Source organism: Eremomyces bilateralis (assembly GCF_010015585.1).
Source record: "Eremomyces bilateralis CBS 781.70 unplaced genomic scaffold P152scaffold_8, whole genome shotgun sequence".
In the NCBI taxonomy this organism is placed as follows: Eukaryota; Fungi; Ascomycota; class Dothideomycetes; order Eremomycetales; family Eremomycetaceae; genus Eremomyces; species Eremomyces bilateralis.
The window spans coordinates 357366-376947 of NW_022985074.1; the positions used below are offsets into that span (position 1 = coordinate 357366).

Genomic DNA, 19582 nt, shown 5'->3' on the forward strand with positions numbered 1-19582 from the left:
GAAGAATCGGAATCGAAATCGTTTGGGACTGAGGTTGGGATGGTTGGGGAGGATGCGGGAACGATGATCGAGGATTGAAGACCGGCTAGAAGCTCGAATGCACGTCGGAAATTACCTTATGAGATGTGATTTAATGAGATGTGGTGTGTATGCATGTTGAGCGAGGATATGCTGTCCGTAGCTTTTGCTATTGACCTAGCATAGCGAATGCGAAATTCATCAGATGTCCCTGATCCTCATGTCCCGTTTCAGATGCGACCATTATTAATATTCCCCGACATATTATTGAGTTTCGAGGATTGGAGTTCGGACTTATTTGCTTCTCGAGTCATTGACACCCAATGACCGTCATTATTCCGTACCGATGCGGATGAGCGGATCTGCAGGGCCTTGAGCAAAGGCTAGGATGATTCCGTCCTGGTGCGTTGGTCACTTGGTCTGTTCCCTTAGACAACTTGACCATTTGACAAACTTGGAAGTTGGAACGGTAAGGTATTGTGACCTGGTGATTGATATTCCATCAAAGACCACTTCAATATCGTGCCGACGGACCTTCTGCCACGTCAACCTCCATCGCAAAACACCGTTTATATGCAGTTTTGATGCAATTGAGCAGTACGATACACCACTAAAATGGAGCCGCGACGGCCATGCACGATGACATCTTCGACGGGTACCCCTCTCGACTTGCATAAATTGTAGAGCTGGTGGCGGGCTGATGAACGGTTTATGGGTCGCTTAACCCGTCACGGTTAAGCGTCTGGTATATTCATGGATAATGGATCCTCATAATGGATTCACTACAGCAGGATCCTCCGCTAGGCCCACTTGCATCGCGTGCTTCGAACACGGACTTTGTTGGCCTGAGTCCTGGTTCATAAAGTCAATTGAACAAGATTGATAGTTACAGGAATTCCGTTACTACAGGTTCCAATATCCATTCAATGTCGATGCCAGACAAAGAGTATTCCAACACCAAATTTCATTGATCCCATCCCTTGCAGACAATAACAAGAGAATCTTAGGATCATCATCTTACCCTTTAAAAATCCGTTATCTATCTTGTCAGATGCGGATATCTACACCTTGAATCTAGAGTCTACTTACCTCTTACATATTCCTCGTCTCTCGTTATACAATTCCCCATTCTATAGATACAATCTTTTGGATACATCCTCAACATGACTACAACCCAGCTCCCCCTCTCGGAGGTCGACTCCTACGACTTCCTCATCGTCGGAGGCGGCACCGCAGGCTGCGTCATCGCATCCCGCCTCTCCGAATACCTTCCCTCGCGGCGCATCCTCGTTATCGAAGCGGGTCCCTCCGACTATATGGACGACCGAGTCCTCCTCCTCAAAGACTGGCTCTCCCTCCTCGGCGGTGAACTCGACTACGACTACGGTACAACTGAGCAGCCCATGGGCAACTCCCACATCCGGCACTCGCGCGCCAAGGTGCTCGGCGGCTGCTCCTCACACAACACCCTGATCTCGTTCCGGCCGTTCGAGCACGATTGCCAGCGCTGGGAGGCGGCGGGGTGCACGGGCTGGAGTTTCCGGACATTCACGCGGGTGCTGGATCGGTTGCGGAATCGGATCCAGCCGGTGCATGAGAGGCATCGGAATCAGTTGTGTTTGGACTGGGTAGAGTCGTGCTCGACGGCGATGGATATCCCGGTCATTCATGACTTCAATCGCGAGATTAGGAACGATGGGAAGTTGACCGAGGGGGTCGGGTTCTTTTCCGTAGCATATAATCCGGATGATGGGAGGCGGAGCAGCGCCAGTGTGGCATACATTCACCCTATTTTGAACGAATCGGAAAAGAGGCCGAATTTGACAGTGTTGACCAATGCGTGGGTCAACAATATTAATGTAGTGGGAGATAAAGTCACGGGTGTCAATCTCACGCTTCAGTCAGGGGAAACGCGTACACTAAACGCCAAGTGCGAGACGATTATTTGCTCCGGTGCTGTGGACACTCCGAGATTGCTGATGCTTTCTGGAATTGGACCGGCAGATCATTTGAAAAGCGTGGGAATTCCGGTTGTGAAGGACATCCCGGGCGTTGGGGAGAACCTCCTCGATCACCCGGAAACGATCATCATCTTCGAGCTCAACAAACCTGTCCCTCCTAACCAGACGACTATGGATTCTGATGCCGGCATATTCCTACGCCGCGAGAAGCCGAATGCAGCGGGCAAAGATGGCGATGCGGCAGATATGATGATGCACTGTTACCAGATCCCCTTCTGTCTGAACACTGCCCGGTATGTCAAACATACCCCCTATTGAAGAACAATAACAACATCACAATAGCAAGGAAAACTGACTATTGAACCCAGACTCGGCTACCCCACCCCCATCGACGCCTTCTGCATGACTCCCAACATCCCCCGCCCGCGCTCCCGCGGCCGCATCACCCTCACCTCCTCCAACCCCACCGACAAACCCGCCCTCGACTTCCGCTACTTCACCGACCCGGAAGGCTATGATGCCGCCACCTTGGTCGCCGGCCTCCGCGCCGCCCGGCGCATCGCCGCGCAAGCCCCGTTCAAGGACTGGATCGTCTCCGAAGTGGCCCCGGGGCCGAAGGTGCAGACGGATGAGGAACTGAGCGAGTATGCGCGACGGGTGGCACATACAGTGTATCATCCGGCCGGAACGACGAAGATGGGGGATGTAGCGAAGGATGCGATGGCGGTGGTGGATCCGGAGTTGAGGGTGAGGGGGTTGAAGGGGGTGAGGGTGGCAGATGCCGGCGTCTTTCCGGAGATGCCGTCAATTAATCCAATGTTGACGGTGTTGGGGGTTGGGGAACGGGCAGCAGAGCTGATCGCGGAGAGTTGGGGATGGAAGGGGGCGGAGAAGGAGAAGTTGTAGATGGGTGCTGGTTTGGGATATGGCGAGTTGTGAATTAGGGCAGCTGGGTGAGAGGTGGGTGGCATATATCCGCTCGCTCTTGCGTAGCGCTTACTTGCACAAATGAAGTACCTCCTGGAGATCTAGATGTGGTGGAATGGTAATAGAACTTTCCGTAGGTATATCTAGACCTCTAGATATACCCTAGGCCCCTCGATTAGAAAACTTCCGCAACAACCACCCCGCTCCATTCTCCAAATACTCCTCCCGCGTCACCACCACATCCTTCAACCCCTCTCCATCTCCCGCCCACCGCGCTCCCCCCATCCACGCAAACTTCACCGGATCCTCCGGCACCCCCACCCTCACCCCCCACCCCTCTGGCACCAACATCCTCAGTTCCCCACTCAACCGCTCCGCAAACCCCGCCATCTTCGCATTCCCCCCCATGACTACCACATTCGCAAGGCACCCCGCCGCGATGGCCTGTGGCACATTCTCCAGACACCGCATCGCGACGTCCGGCAGCCCCGCCTCCTGCAACCCGATATCCGTCGGCCGAAACAGCAGCTCCGGCACAGCGAACTTCTCGTTCCCGATCGGCAGCACATACTCCCTCGGGCCGGCAGGGCCGCCCAGCAGATTCCGGCGCTTCGCACTGGCGCTGGGGTCGTGCTCTCTGCAGACGATCTCCGACCGGGTGGAGTAATCTGGGAGGACGACGTCGACGATGGCGGTCGGGTCCGCGGCCTTCCAGTTGCGGTCGAGCTGGGTGGAGAAGTCGGCAGGGGAGACTGCGAGGTGGCACAGGCATTCTTTGATGGCGTTGACGAGGTGGAGCTCGTCGATCATGCTAAAGTTGCGGATGGAGAGGGATTCTTTGAGGAGGTTGGTGAGGAGCTTGCCGCCGATGTCGAGGCGGCGACAAGAGGATTGGAGGGGAGCGTGGGTGAGGAGGGGGGTGAGGAGGGTGTGGGAGTAGCCAGAGTCGATGAGGAGGAGGGGTTGGGTCCCGGAAGGAGGGGGTGAAGGGGTGGAGGGAGAGGGAGAGGGGGAGGGGAAGAGGGACTGGATATCATTGTGAGAGGCGAGGATGGATGCTGGAAATCGTCAATAGAGATTCGGTAGACTAATCGAGGAGTTTTGGATTTGGGGAGTTGTACCCAGAGTGCGGTGATACGCTGCGAACTCGAATTCTTCGAAAACGATCTGATCGCAATTGGTTTGCAGCGCCTGTGGACAATTCGACGCCTCCGTCAATATTAAATTCGTCTCATGTGGGTCGACCTGTCCTCCAGTTAGCATCGAAATATTCAAATCTATCGAATTTATTCTACTTTCAATCAGAAATATACGGAATTGGTCGACCTACCGGGACATCCGCTCTCGCCCCGAAAAAACTCTCCTCCCAAACCGCCCGCTCGCTCTCCCAATTTACGACGAACCCCTTCTCCACCGGCCGCCGGAATTGCATCTCCCCATAGTCTTCCGCATCGTGCAGACGGGAGCCGACATAGGTTTTCTTCTCGCGCGACCGCGCGATGCAGTTCGGGATGATTTGGCAGTCTTGGAGCGATGGGCTGGCGGAGGCGTAGCCGGCTTTGATGGTATAGCCGCCGTTGTCGACGACGAGAGTTTTGGGGGCGATGGTCCGCGGTGGAGGGGCGGCACGGCGAGGCATGGGAGAGATTTTAGTTGGGACGGTTATGGAATTATTCGGATTCGTTATATACTGTTTCGTTGCGTTGTCATAAAAGTTGTATGTATTTACTAAATTTTGATGGCCGTGGTAACTAAGCATTATCACAACTGATGAACTGAAGAAATATATCAAAATCCCCCACGAAATATATTTGGGGTGGAAGAGGATATTAAACAATCTGCCAGCACTCCTATAAAACCAAAATTTATAAAAATATTAAAGACTTACTGCAGCAAGATCAAGTAGTGAATAAGAAAATCTCATCAGTAAACCCATCCCCACCTTGGCTGCTTCGCTGTCGCGACCTTCATCCTCTCCATCTCCCTCGACTGCGCCAGCAGCATTGAACACAGTTCCTTCGCCCTCAATACCTGCAAATCCTGATCCTCATACCACACCCAATTCAACCTAGTCCTCAAATCAATCCCTATGCTCTCCAAGTCGTCCCCATCCGGGCCCTCAAGCCGATAGACATCACCCACCTCCCTACTCGTCCTCACGACCTTTTGTGACCGTGGTCGGCGCATCGCGTCATATGCCTGGAAGGCAGCTGGGAGGTCTGCCGGGCGCTTTACGTCAAGCGAGGAAAGGACCTCCGCAAGGACCAACGCGTCTTCGATGGCTTGACCGGCGCCAGCACCTTGGTGGGGTAGCGAGGCGTGGGCGGCGTCACCGATGAGGACGAGATGGTCTTTACAATAGGTAGAGAGGGGCTTGTCGGCACTATCCCAGAGAGACCAGAGGTCGACGGACTGGTCTTTCATTGCCTGGAATGGTAGCGTTAGCGAAGTTCAGGGAGTGCGAGACATGTTGTAATGCACACCTTGAGCAAGTTCTGAACATGTGGACCCCATTGTGAGAATGTCCCCTGGACGCGCTCGAATGGAACGTTTTTAATAGCCCACGCTTCACTATCCCAGCTATCCTGCTGGGTGCAGGCGACGACGTTCATCATGGCCCCTCGATCGATTGGATAGGTGAGAATATGACCGCCTGGGCCGATATACATTTCGCTAGTAGTAGCAAGCTCCTTGCCCATGGCATCCACAGCAATATGCATGGGAACAAGTGCACGATAGCAAACCGTTCGCGTGAATGATAGGTAGTCGAGGTGAGAGTTACCTCCGAACGCGAGTTGGCGAAGGGAACTTCGAATGCCATCTGCTCCGACAACCGCATTGGCAAAAGAGTTTGTGCCGTCCTCAAAGACGAGATTCATCAAGCCACTGGCTAGCTTCTCAACTCCGGTGAGGCGCTTATTGAAGTGACAGAGCTCCTTCGGGATTTGCTCGACAAGTTTGTCCATGAATGGAGCCCGTCTTGAGCCGCATATACCTGTCCGAGTCTTGTCTCGTGTCTTGACTGGGGCAACGAGAGTCGGATCCCCATACCCTAGTCGAAAGTTGATCCAAGTTCTCTCGATATCATCATCTCCTTCCGTTGGATCCTCAGTTGCCAGCTCCTTGAATGCCTTCAAGATCGTGGGATCGATCATGCCCATTGCTCTCAGGCTGTTTGGTCCGAAGCCCACTCCGAGACCAATCTCTTTAAACTCCGACGCCTGTTCATAGACTTGAAAAGAAACCCCACGCCTGAGAAGGGCGATGGCAAGACAGAGTCCGCCTATCCCTCCGCCAACAATGGCGATTGTGAATGGTGGTTGGACAACATCTGCCGATCCTTGCTTCTCGATTGCTTCCCACCAACTCTCGAACTTGCCTGGAATAGGCATAAGAAGACTAACAGGACGGTTCGACATGCCGTATGAGAATTATACTGGACGTAAGGAATATGCCAAGAAAACGAAACAGTGAGTTCTATGACAAGTAAACTGGAAACGATGCGTCTGCCTAACTTACGCCTACCTTCTGCATCCCTAATATTTAATAGATCCCTTCAAGCTAAGTGGGACTTCGGATACCAAGCCTTTCTGACTCTTCAAGAGTTTTGTTCCTTGTACGATAGCTGAGATCGCCTAAGACGGGCGTTCTGGTCGATGTCCGCCGCAGATCGGGTATGCATTCTGCCAATCGATCTTAAAACCTACCCAAGGACTTTCTCGATGAAGTATTCATCACCTCGAATTCAGACGCCAACCTGAGAATACGAAGCGAATGCATGACCTCACCTGAAGACAGAGGGTTCGGAGAAGGCGATTGTACTCCCTTCTATGTAATCGGCACATCCAGATTGTCCCACGGTGACATCTGGTGCGCCCCTTCGGCATGGCATTGGCTCCCAAAATAGTGCCTACATCGGCACGCACAGTGATTGCCTCGTGGTAGAGCAGGGAAACATCCCATCGTAACTTCCATTGTGGTGTTGTGCTGTGTTAATGGTTACAGGAGTTAAGGAAAAGCGCCAGAGGTTCGCGCCGAGAGATTGGAAGGTCTAAGCGGACAGCAATTCCGTCCACCCATGTTCCGCTCCTCCTCAATAACTTCACCTCCTTCATCGCTATTCGGGCCAACGTAGTACGTGTCGTCGATTATGTTTCGAATATTCAATATGAGGGCAAGATGCGTGTCTGACCCACAATGCCGTACGGTATCCCAGAATATCTACCATACTGGACCGGCGGACACGGAACGGACTGTGGCTTTCACGTCATCACAGTTCTATACCCCGATCGCTGGAACAAAACCTATGGTGCTCATGCTTCTTACTCAGTCGCTATATCGCCCTCAGCTTGTTAATCGGAAGAGATTGGGAATGTTTATCCGTCCCAATGACGGCTGGCCGCAATTTGTCGCGTTTCACGGTCTGGTGTCACGTTGACAGACAGCTACGAGTCCGAAGCTGATTATGTTATGGAACCCTCGGCCGAGTCAATAATCGATATCAGCACTGTCAGGCTAATTTATCGCCATTTTATGGAGACCGCTTATACGATGTTACTTCGAGAGCTTTACGAAAGCCATTGTTAACTTCTAGACTCGCTGCCAAGTTTCACCTGTACAACCATGACGACAGGACCGTCCGAGATGAGTCAGGAACTCAGCACGCATAGTGAGCGTCATTCACTTGACCGCAAGAGATCAATTTCTTGTATCGCGGGCCTTCGGAAAGATGGCTGACCGCCCGTAAGACACACTCCTCCCGCAGAGGGAGATCCAGGGCGGTCTATCAGTCTCACCGCGATGTATATTGCGACTCCGATCGACCGCTCACCCCAAAGTGATACGTTCCACATGCCGTACAGGCTTGTCGAAGTGGGGGATATCTTCTGTTCCTAGAACTTGCAATGCTGCCTTCTGGCTGAATGGCTCTCGTCACTGCCTCCATTCGGTATAGTGACCCCGATTGGATATCTGACTCTCCCTAGCTATCGATCGCGGAGAGGCCAACAGATTACGGTGTCCGATTGTAGATGCAGGCAATATATTCCATGACGTATAGACAGACAGCTGAAATATGATCAGTTTGGAGTTACGGGATATACGATGTTAAAAGGGATAAGTATGATCAGGTCCCATCGTTCAGAGTCTGTCTCGTACTGGCCAAGCCATCCTTCTATTTCATCCTCTGTGGCCCTTTTCTTCGATAGTATAATTTACCTATTTCATTCGCATGATTACTTTTCACACTCCACGCTCCAGCCATAACACGAAATGGCACCTTTCTTAGATGGTAAGTGCTATCCTTTATGACTACATGTTCTCCAAGTCTAACGACAATCCAGCCCATAATTGCCCCTCTGCTGGGTCAGTATCATCATTCGATGATCTTAGCCCAACTCCTCCCGCCATAGAAATCAATGGTCTTCGGGACACCGACGATATTGCTGTTGTCGGGATGGCATGTCGCCTTCCTGGAAAGATCAACTCCGCCGAGGACTTATGGACCGCGTTGCTGAACAAGAAGGTTGCTTCGTCAACCCTCGACCCATCAAGATGGGAGCCATATCATAGAAGAGATGCAAGGAATTCTAAGGTACTTTTACCAACAACTGTTCGATGACGGTGACGCTAATGAATTATAGATTCTGAATGAGACGACTCAGAAGGGCTATTTCCTGGATAACGTTCAAGACTTCGACGCGTCATTCTTCGGAATCTCACCCAAAGAGGCCGTCCTAATGGATCCGCAGCAGCGGATTTCTCTGGAGGTGGCATGGGAGGCGCTTGAGGACGCTGGAATTCCCCCGCAGAGTCTCGCCGGGTCGAACACCGCCTGCTTTATGGGCGTTAACAGCGATGACTACGGGAAGCTCGTCCTGGAAGATCTCCCTGGAGTTGAAGCCTGGATGGGTATCGGAACCGCATATTGCGGTGTGCCAAACCGTATCTCCTACCTGCTGGATCTTCGTGGTCCCTCTACTGCTGTCGATGCGGCTTGCGCATCCTCCCTGGTCGCCATCCATCACGGCGCCCAATCTTTGAAATTGAGAGAGTCCGACGTTGCCATTGTAGGCGGGGTCAACGCACTGTGTGGTCCAGGTCTTACCCGGGTTTTGGACAAGGCCGGCGCCATTTCAAAAGATGGTATCTGCAAATCGTTCGACGATTCCGCTAATGGATACGGTCGCGGAGAGGGCGCTGCAATCGTGGTCCTGAAACGATACCACGACGCGATCCGCAGCAATGACCGAATTTACGCCGTCCTCAAGGGTTCCGCTGTCGGCCAGGATGGCAAGACCAACGGGATCATGGCCCCTAATGGTGCTGCTCAGCAAGTCGTGGCACGAAAAGCTCTTGGCACTGTTGATCCGCTCAGTATTCAATACGTCGAAGCTCATGCTACCTCCACATCTGTCGGCGACCCTGTCGAGATCGGGGCCATGTCCGGAGTTTATGGTCAGGGACGTCCTGCTGATGCTCCCTGCTACGTCGGTAGTGTCAAAGCCAACGTTGGGCATCTCGAGGCTGGTGCTGGTGGTGTTGGGTTCATGAAAGCTGTCACTGCCATGTGCAAAGGTAGCATACCACCCCAAGCCAATCTCGTCACGCCGAATACGAAGATTGACTGGGACACTGCTGGTCTCAAAGTATCAGTCGAGCAGTTGGAATGGCCTCAGGTTGCTGGCAAGAGACGAGCAGCCATAAGCTCTTATGGGTATGGTGGTACTGTTTCCCATGCGGTCATCGAGGAAGGGCCAGCGATGCGCGATCGCCTCCTGGTTTCCGAGGGCTCATTTCCAACGGTGTTCCTGCTCACTGCCCCGCAAGAAAAACGAATTGCGATCGAAGCCGCTAGCCTGGCGGACTTCATCTCCGACGCCGGGACTCGGCACTCTGCATCCTCTATCGGAGCCACCCTTGCTACTCGGCGCGGTTTCCACGACTTCCGTGCCGGTCTCATCATCGAGGACAAAGAGCAACGTGATACCCTTCTCCGCTCACTTGCTACTAGAAAAGGCCATAACCAGATCGTCTCCAACCGTGCCAATGCCAAGGATGCGACTAAAGTCGTTTGGCTCTTCTCCGGCCATGGTGCTCAATGGCCAGACATGGGCACAGAGTTGCTCGCTCACGAACCAGTCTTCCGAACCGCTGTGCAGGACCTCGACACGGTTGTGGCCGAGATTGCCGGCTTTTCGCCGGTTAAAGCTCTTCGAACCAAGGACTTCGCCTCTTCGGATCGTGTCCAGGTCCTTACCTATGTCGTACAAGTCGGTCTGACTGCTCTGCTGCAGTCCAAGGGTAGCCGAGCAGATGCGATCATTGGCCACTCAGTTGGCGAAATAGCAGCTGCCGTGGCTGCTGGGGCGTTATCTCCGACTAAAGGTGCCGTCGTAGTCTGCAAGCGTGCTGTCCTCTATCGACGCCTCATGGGACAAGGGGCGATGGTCCTCGTCACTTTGTCCTTCGAAGAAGCTGGAAAACTTCTGAGAGACGAGAAGAATGCCTACCCGGCCATAGATGCCTCGCCAAACTCATGTGTCGTGTCTGGCACAATTGAAGCAATCGACCGCTTCTCCGCAACCTGCAAAGAGCAGGGCATCAAAGCTCTCAAAGTCAACTCCGACGTGGCTTTCCACACCCCTCTCCTTGCTTCGCTTGCCGATCCTCTTCAGAAAGAGCTGGCTGATATTGAGCCCTGCGTACCGACCATACCTCTATACTCGACCTCCGCGGTGGACAGCCGCCAGCAAATTCCACGAGATGCCGCTTATTGGATTTACAATATGATGATGCCAGTCCAGCTCACCAACGCTGTCCGCGCTGCTGTTCAAGATGGTTACCGCCTCTTCCTCGAGGTATCTGCTCACCCCATAATCGCCAACTCAGTCAACGAGACCATCATGGATATGGACATTGAAGATGCCAACGTCTTCCCAACCATGCTACGCAACAAGCCGGTCCGTACCACGATCCTCAAAGGACTTGTCAGCCTTTGGTCTAAGGGGGCAAACGTCCACTGGGACAATTTTTTCAGTGGCGTCAAGTGGGCTGATGACGTCCCGAAGACTCAATGGCAGCACAAGCCGTACTATCAGGAAGTAGGAGCTGGAACCACATCTAAAGGCCTTTTCCACGACGTTACCCATCACGCCCTACTCGGTCACAAGATCAATGTTGCTGGTGGAGACCAGACAATCTTCAGCACTCAGCTCGACAACAATTCGAAGCCGTTCCCTGGTAGCCATCCGCTTCATGGCACTGAGATTGTTCCTGCCGCGGTTCTCTTTAATACTTTCCTCCACGCTACTAGTGCTGGGCATCTCTCTGACATCCATCTTCGAGTGCCTGTAGCCATCAGTGCACCTCGTGACCTTCAAGTCATCTTCGAACCTGGTTCCGTGAAGATCATGTCTCGTTTGGTCGGCTGCGCAGAAAAGGATGACGTGAACAACTCCTGGCTTACACACACCACTGCAACCCCAAGCGCAGAGCGTATCTTTGTCGGAGAGCAGATTGACATCACCGCGACTCAGTCCAGAATTGGCAAAGAATTGCCAACAAACTTCACGGTTGACTATCTTGAGAAGGTTGGTGTTCCGCTTATGGGCTTTCCGTGGACCGTCACTCACCACGTCGGTACCACCTCTGAGATGCTTGCTCGAGTCGATGTCTGTCCAGATATTTCGGACGATGCTGTCTTCCCTTGGGATGCGAACTCCTGGGCCCCCGTTTTCGATGCCGCCACTTCGATCGGTTCTACCCTCTTCTTCAATGAGCCTCGTCTCCGCATGCCAGCTTTCGTTGACCGGGTTGCTATCCGTGAGGGCGCAATCGCTCCCAAGATCGCGTATATCCATGTCACCCTTCCTGATCAGGAGACAGAACTTGCTTGCGACGTCACTGTTCGCGATGAGTCCGGCAAAGCGCTTGCGAAATTTTTCTGTATGCGTTTCTCCGAGATCGAAGGCACTCCAGGGGCTATCATCAGCTCGGAGGGCCTCATCCACCAAGTTTCTTGGCTACCTGCTTCTATGCAGGACAAAGCTTTGCCGTTGGATAAGGTGATTATCCTTGGACAGGCATCTAGCACTCTGACGAGGAAGTACACAAAACATCTCACCAAACGTGGCATCCCTTCCCAGATCCTCGCTCCGAAGCACCTCACTCCGTCGATTCTAGAGGGCAGCACTGAAGGAACTGTCGTCGTACACATTCCTCCGCCGGTAACTCCAGCCTACGACATTACTTCCAGTGCAAACATGAATTGCATTGAACTCCTGGATATCGTTCAGCTTGTCTGTGGTGTCAACAGCCCAGCCAGGATCTACACCGTCACCGAGAACATCCTGAAGGGCGAGTCGAAGACTGCTCTTGCCCAGTCCCCACTGGTCGGCTTGAGTCGTATCATCGCATCGGAGCTACCTAAAAACTGGGGCGCTCTCATCGACGTCGACTCGAACAGCTTTCCCTTCCAGGTTATCAAACATGTTATTGGGGCTGATGTTGTCAAAGTTAAAGATGCCGTCGCCCGCGTCGCACGCCTCACTGCGCTACCGAAGACTAAGTCTGACTTCGATCAAGGCCTTAAACCACGACCAGAAGGCACTTACCTCATCACTGGCGGATTTGGCTCGCTTGGCTTAGAGGTCGCTTCCCACCTCATCGACCAAGGCGCTAAACGTATTGTTCTACTTTCCCGCCGTACCCTTCCACCGCGACGGCAATGGTCAAACATCCAAGGCGACATGGTGCAAGTCATCGACAAGATCAAATTCTTTGAAGAGAGGGGCGCCTGCATCTATACCGTTGCGCTTGATATTTCCGCGTCTGGGTCCTCTCGTGCCCTACTTGACAAGCTTGACAACCTCAACTTACCCCCTGTTCTTGGCGTCATCCACGCTGCTGGCGTCCTGGAGGACCAATTTGTCCTCAACGCCACGCCTGAAGAGTTCAAGAAAGTCATAACGCCAAAGATTGCTGGTGCAATGAATCTGCACGAGGCTTTCCCACCGACTACCATTGACTTCTTCAATATGTTCTCCTCCTGCGGTCAACTTTTCGGCTTCCCCGGCCAAGCATCTTATGCCTCTGGCAACGCATTCCTCGACGCTCTTGCTGAGCACCGTCGCCGACTTGGAGACAACGCTGTTGCCATCCAGTGGACTAGCTGGCGCGGTGTCGGTGGTATGGGCGACAATGAGTTTGTCGAGGCCGAATTGGACAGCCGTGGTTTCACCAGCATCACCCGCACTGAGGCATTCCAAGCCTGGGACGAAATCTCCGGTCGAGACTGCGCAACTGCTACAGTTCTTCGCTCGCGTGTCCTGGACGCGGATGAGATCCTTCCAGTCCCGATCTTGGAGCACATTGCCATCCGTCGAGAGGATCCTCAAACTTCCGGGGCTGCGGAAGCTTCGTCGACGAGTGCGAATAGCAATGGCGCTCCATCGCTTCCACCGCCTGGTCCTGAGCGGAACGTGTACCTTACCACTGCAATTGCCGGCTGTGTGGCATCCGTGTTGCAACTTGCCGGTGCAGATGAGGTCGATCCCAAGGCAGCATTGTCGGATTTGGGTATGGATTCGGTCATGACTGTTGCCTTTAGGAAGCAGCTGCAGCAAAATCTGAAGGTGAAAGTGCCACCAACTCTGGTTTGGGGACATCCTACGGTCTCCCACCTGGTTCGTTGGTTCGGGGAGCAGCTAGGCGCTTGACTGCGTTAAAAGTCTACTTTAATGCCCCTTTTTTCTTTTGTTCCAATATTAGGCTCATTCTTCTTTTGATATTGGGTGTGGAGTCTATGGGCTTTGATTGGATATTTTCTTTGATTTTGTTCATATCTTTCGACTTTTCTTCTAGAGTATGCCATTCTACAGCAATAACGACAAATGATCGAACAATTTATACAATTATTAACGGTTATTACTTCAACTATCTTCTACCATCAATATATCTTCTACCATCAATATACTTAGCAATAATGTTTGGGATTCCGCCCAACCTAAATTTGATTCATTCAGTCAGCATCATTTTGTTCCAGTTTCAATGGTGCCAACGCGAATATCACTACCGCCAACATGGATCGTCATCCTATACGCCCTATACCATAGCCATTAGCCGCCTTCGGGGATATTGAAAGGAAATTCGTGGTAGATTCGCGGTTCACTGGATGATGTCACTGCCAACAGCAAAGTTGCCTTACCCAAACTCGGACACACTGCGACACTTTCGCCTGCTCAGATTCTCCCTTTTCACAGCTTTCCAACCCGTCTCAGCCCAAAATGGTTGTAGTCTTGTAGAAAAATGTCCAGTCAGGGGCCACAAATTTACCTAAACCTACCCACCGGTGACAGAGCAAGCCCCCCTTTAGAGCGGACGAATGTTGAGCGAACTATTTGTATTTTTGTCTCAGTTACTGTATATTGTTGTCCCTGTTATCATTGATGCAATAATACCTATGCACTTAATCTTATAAACTCAATATATCATTCTTGTACGCGGCACAGGTTGCAATCGTTTGTAATGTTTAAGATATCTATCTCACATATACATTTTAACTACCTCAACAGTGCATCTACATTTCATTCCAGCCAGCAGATCATGTTAAGTCGCGGCCCGAAACAACTTTCGCTTGACAGCTTGGCATTGTCGCGATCATTAAGTTTATTCTTTAATTCCTACCCCTATATACTCACTCCGTTGTCAGCCAAGTGCTTGGTTCCTTAGACCCACTGCAGTGTCACTACTCCTTGATGGAACCCAATGGAAAACATCTCTAAGATTTAGTGTAACCTGCGAGGACTCGATAGTTGCGTACAACATCAGAATGCCGCCAGCTAGTGCCAGATCTCCGTCACCGGACTGGCCGTCTCACTACGTTCGGGACCTTTGTACAACCGTGATCTACACAGGTCCTCGAATGAACTCCATTTAGCAGTCCGTTTTATAGATTCATGGTACTGGTGTCCGGTCACTAGAAGCTGTACCTGTACGATAAAGCTAAATTAGCCTATGATACGCGAGAATTGCCGACTTCACCGTCGTGGATTCCCCTGATTGGTACGAATTCAGCCCCTAGGAGTCCTTCTCATGCAATTTCTCGGAATATTGAACGTTCAAGTCGGGTGGAGGACTTGACTGTTGCATTTTAATGACGACTACAACATGCTTCAGACTATGACAGCGTCGTGGCTATTCGGAGACTTCCCACAGCTGCGGATCGCTAAAGATAACTAGCGTGGCAAGCCACCTCTCAACATCGGCTTCCAGAGATATTGGTAGAAGGGTAGATATCGTTATCGTTAATCCCAGCGCTGATCTCCGTTGCTTTGCCTCCTGATATGGTGTTGGATATTGAACAGAGATGCCCACGGTGAGTGAAGGGTCAATATAAAGACATCATGGCAGCGTGATTGCAACTTGAGTAGACATTCGCATCCTCTTTCCTTTCCATATCGTTAGCAGAACACTCGCTTTCATGATGAAGGTTTCTCAGTCGATTCTGTCGTTAAGTTTGGTTCTTTTTGGCCTAGGGACAGTGGCCGCACCTCAGGGCGTTTCGATTGCCCTTGCTATTCCATCAGGTACTCCAACGCCTTCCCTCGAATTCGTGGAAGCCACGAAAGAGGAGCCGGAGACTAAGGAAGACGGAATATCATCAAATTCGAGTTCTTTGGGCAGCCCGCCGCCGGTACTGGAAATCGCTTTCTCGAAGTTGAAGAACATTTACAGGAGATATATCGCCGATGAGCTAGTGGACAGAGGATGGTCTAAGAAATGCAATTTTGGGAAAGTGATGGTGAGAAAGGAATGGTTAGTCGACTGCAATTGAACTCAGCGAAGCGCCAGATAAAGGGGCTAACAGACCCAGGGGTACTATGTCCCAATCCCAAAGGAAAAAGTATACCGACGCCGTCAAATGTCTTTACAACAGGCCGTCGCAGTCCGACCCTGTTCTGGTTCCCGGCGCGCGCAACCGTCTCGACGATTTCGTCGCTACCCATCTCACCTTCAGCAACAACATCCACTTCAATGGCTACGTCTTCGCCTGGCATCGGCACTTCACCTATCTCTACGATCAAGAACTCCGCAACGAATGCGGTTACAGCGGGCCGACCCCATACTGGGACTGGGTGATTGACAACGCTGACCCACGTCGGTCCACTGTATTCGACGGCAGCGAGTTCAGCATGGGCGGCAATGGAGAGACTATCCCGCATGGTAATACAAGTATTAATGCATTTGGAATCACATTGAGCCTCCCACCAGGCACTGGAGGTGGCTGTGTCACAGAAGGCCCGTTCACGGATCTGGTTATCAATCTAGGACTTTCGCCGAATGTGAGCGCGCCAGACCAGAACCAGACCGCTCCACCTGATGTAACATCCCATTATTTGGCACCGTTTGCGGATGCATTCAAAGGAGACACCACTGCGGCGGTCCAAAAGAGACAGAATGACGTACCCCCGGAGATCCTGCAGGGATTGAATTATAACCCACGATGCATGACGCGCGACATAAACCTGCAATGGGCAGCGCTGGCCACAACCACAGCACTGGCCCGTATCCTGTCCTGCGGCAATGTCAGATGTCTGGAGCAGCGGATTGATGGGTGGGAGGAAGGCGCTAGTGACGAACAACAGGCGAGAGACCAACTCCACGGAGGAGGCCATTTCACGATCGGCGGTTTGAACAACGATCCGTTCGCGAGCCCGGGCGATCCGGTGTTTTTCCTGCACCATGCCAATCTCGATCGTCTGTGGACAATTTGGCAAAGTCAGAATCCGACCGCCAGACTGTATGAGGTTGGAGGGACACGGACACCTTTCAACAGTAAGTGATTTTCTTCGATATAAGGCGGAAGGATAATAGACTGACTTAAACAGATCCTCCGAGTGATAACGTCAGGGAGACTGATGTGCTGAGGTACGGGGTTGTAGGGAAAGATATCATCATGCGTGATGTTGGGTCTACGCTGGACGGCCCGTATTGTTATGTCTATGCTTAAGCTGCATTTCATGAGTCGGTGCTCTTTCGCATTCATTGACCTGCCTGGGGAATGTGGCTATGTCGACCGACCGTGTCTTATTGGTACTAGAGGGTCTGTTTGGTGATGAAGAGAGAATATGGATTTCGTTTGAAGTGTAATGGGAAGCAGTTGAGAGGGGGTCCGACGAGGAAAGGGTTTTTCGGTTAATAGAAAACACGCTCCTTTAACTCTTTGGTATGCCAATGTCACTCGTTGAAGCCGACTCTGGATATTATAGTGACTTGTATGCATGCCGATAAAGTAATATGTTATACTTCACCAGTGGCTGTAAGCTGGCAGAACGTAACTAGGCGTGAGGCCGAAGAGCACCAATACTCCTCTTTTCTTGGCGGAAGGTCTGCGGTACGAAACCACGAGACATAGCGAGTTCAAGAACCATTCGCGAGGGGTTCGCAGGTTGGAGGTTTACGCCCACAGGCCGCACAGGGAGTGAACCATGGACTTAGGCGTCCACCGGGAAATTTCCCAAGCAGCTGGCATCGCTGAACCCACGGTGGCATTTTCGGGTCGGTTTCGGGATCGGCTGGTCGAAGGGATTCTCGGACTGTATGAGTGGTAGTTTCGGACCGGGCCGCGTTTATGGGTACTGTACTGCCGGAAAGCGGCTCCGGCCCCCTGTTGACTTCTGCTGCACCTCCAGAAACTGATTTTAAACCGCAATAGAGTAAGAAATCATCAAATATCTAATTGTTACGGCATACCGAAGACCTGCCATTATCATAACTATCGTCTTCAAAAGCTGGCCATCCTTTACAGCCGGATTCGTGTGAGGATGACCACTACACTCTCTGCTTCAAGATGCCGGGATTCGATCTTGCGGCGTCAAGCCAAGTCCAAGTTTAGTAAACGGCAAGACGGTGTGTTGTCATATAGAGGCCCTATGCCTCAGATATTCGGAATTGATATACAGATCTCTTCCAACCCACGCTGTTCTTTGTGGCATCGGGATGAATCGGGCCGGCCCCGAGCGCAATCACAGGACTCCCGAGTATACAGCAACGGTTTCTACTTCGCAGTTCGCGCTTTCTGAATCAAGTCTTCCAGTAATGACGCTTCTTCTTTATCCCCCTACATGCAACCACGCTCAGCCGCTCTTCCTTAAGTAATCTGTCGAAGTCCTGTTTACTACCCTCCGGTGTAGTTGGGAAAGTAAGTATCTGTATCCTCAAGCCGAAAGACTCCAGGTCAGCAGATATTATTCCAGCCTGACGATTCGAAAATTGCGCCTGTGCAGTCAATCTACAATCGTTTTAGACTTGATTCTATCACTAAATATCCTATTCTGCTCATCTCACAGCCCAGTTCGAAGCAAGTCGCTGGGCCGCTGGCAAGATGTATCAAGAGTAAGCCATAATACGATGAAGGAAACCATGAATACATAGAGACTTACTTGAAATGCCACCAGGATCTTTGCATCGGATCCCTTCACCTTCATTGTTGGCAAAGAGCAGAAGAGAGTCATCGCTCACGCCGAGGCGATTGCACGACTGTCGCGGCCACTTGGGCAGCTCATCCGTGGACCTATGAAGGAGGGCCAAGCGAAATGTGCACAGCTGGAAGACATTCAACCAGAGGATTTCATCCGGTTTTGCCAGTTTGCGTATACTGGTGACTATGCCCCAGCTCGACCTGCTCGCAAGGATTCGGAGCCGAAACCTAAAGGGGATGAGAACGCACCAGATACAAAGCCATCTGGGTCCGGCGAAAGGGCAGCCAGCCCGGAGATGTCAGATTCGGCCAGTTTGATTTCCGTCACGTCAGTCTCGGTCTCAGGGTTGCAAGGGTCCGAAGCGATGTTTGGGATCGGTATCAACTTGGACGAGGAGAAGAAGAAGACCGATGCGTGGTTGCTCAAAGGTAGTCAGGGGAAGGACCCGGTAGATTCGAAGTTGGAGGAATTACGCGAACGGTTCGGCCTGACTGTGTTCAAGGCGAATAGGGCAAAGAACGCGTTGAAGAGGCTTTGCCGGCCCTTCGGCAACAAGAATCCAGATGAGGATTTCGCGCCGGTTTTGCTCTGCCACGCTCAGCTGTACGTCTTCGGAGACAAATATGACATCAAAAACCTCCGCTGGTTGGCCCTTGAGAAACTGCGGGCGACGCTCGTGTCCTTCCAGCTGCACGAACAGCGCGTTCAAGATGTTGTGCAGTTAGTCCGATACGCCTATGGGAACACGGCAGCGTGTCCGATGGAGCCGTTGCGGGACATGCTGGCGCAGTACTTAGCAGGGAGGATCAAGGTCATTGGCTCGAATGAAGCCTTCCATGTGCTACTAAAAGAAGGGGGCGAATTCGTCACAGACTTTTGGGGACAGATACTTGCCCAGGTACTCTCGTGATTAGGTGGATAAACTCTCATTCCCAGATGGGTTGGTTACTACGGATTTGGCTTGCTCTAGTTCGGTGTCTGGCAGCTATGGATATTATTCACCCTCATTTTCGGCACGGATGTTAGATCGTGGTAGACGGTTAACGGGGCATGCCAAAGTCAGGTTTTAATTTTGCAGAGGAACTTACATCTCCGGGACATTCCATTCCTTCATATCACTATAGCATGAAAAAATGAAAACCACTCATGGCCTGCACTACTGATTTGAGTGATATAAATAAGACTGGTTTCCAT

The 19582-nt window shown here is 51.9% G+C and overlaps 6 protein-coding genes across 6 annotated transcripts; 4 read left to right on the forward strand and 2 right to left on the reverse strand.

The window, feature by feature from the left end:
* Positions 1-1181: 1181 nt before the first annotated feature.
* On the forward strand, positions 1182-2885 carry P152DRAFT_396427 (glucose-methanol-choline oxidoreductase-like protein; the record flags this gene model as incomplete). The annotated part of the gene is made up of 2 exons (XM_033676356.1): positions 1182-2272; positions 2348-2885. The coding sequence occupies 2 exons, from the start codon at positions 1182-1184 to the stop codon at positions 2883-2885; spliced, it is 1629 nt and encodes a 542-aa protein (XP_033534501.1).
* Positions 2886-3068: 183 nt separating this feature from the next.
* P152DRAFT_473407 (Actin/actin-like protein) lies at positions 3069-4545 on the reverse strand (the record flags this gene model as incomplete). The annotated part of the gene is made up of 3 exons (XM_033681233.1): positions 3069-3964; positions 4028-4151; positions 4237-4545. 3 exons carry the CDS (start codon positions 4543-4545, stop codon positions 3069-3071), a joined length of 1329 nt encoding a protein of 442 aa, XP_033534502.1.
* Positions 4546-4829: 284 nt separating this feature from the next.
* On the reverse strand, positions 4830-6067 carry P152DRAFT_507200 (FAD/NAD(P)-binding domain-containing protein; the record flags this gene model as incomplete). The annotated part of the gene is made up of 2 exons (XM_033682521.1): positions 4830-5333; positions 5390-6067. The coding sequence occupies 2 exons, from the start codon at positions 6065-6067 to the stop codon at positions 4830-4832; spliced, it is 1182 nt and encodes a 393-aa protein (XP_033534503.1).
* A 2032-nt stretch (positions 6068-8099) lies between these two features.
* Positions 8100-13868, forward strand: P152DRAFT_435128 (polyketide syntase 2). Its single transcript, XM_033677516.1, has 3 exons — positions 8100-8196; positions 8249-8499; positions 8549-13868. The coding sequence occupies exons 1-3, from the start codon at positions 8178-8180 to the stop codon at positions 13622-13624; spliced, it is 5346 nt and encodes a 1781-aa protein (XP_033534504.1). The 5' UTR covers positions 8100-8177; the 3' UTR covers positions 13625-13868.
* A 1522-nt stretch (positions 13869-15390) lies between these two features.
* Positions 15391-17292, forward strand: P152DRAFT_503419 (Di-copper centre-containing protein; the record flags this gene model as incomplete). Its single annotated transcript, XM_033682349.1, has 3 exons — positions 15391-15722; positions 15781-16742; positions 16796-17292. The coding sequence occupies 3 exons, from the start codon at positions 15391-15393 to the stop codon at positions 16915-16917; spliced, it is 1416 nt and encodes a 471-aa protein (XP_033534505.1). The 3' UTR covers positions 16918-17292.
* Positions 17293-18747: 1455 nt separating this feature from the next.
* On the forward strand, positions 18748-19500 carry P152DRAFT_458055 (uncharacterized protein). Its single transcript, XM_033679371.1, has one exon. It carries the CDS (start codon positions 18753-18755, stop codon positions 19296-19298), a length of 546 nt encoding a protein of 181 aa, XP_033534506.1. The 5' UTR covers positions 18748-18752; the 3' UTR covers positions 19299-19500.
* The last annotated feature ends 82 nt before the right edge of the window (positions 19501-19582 follow it).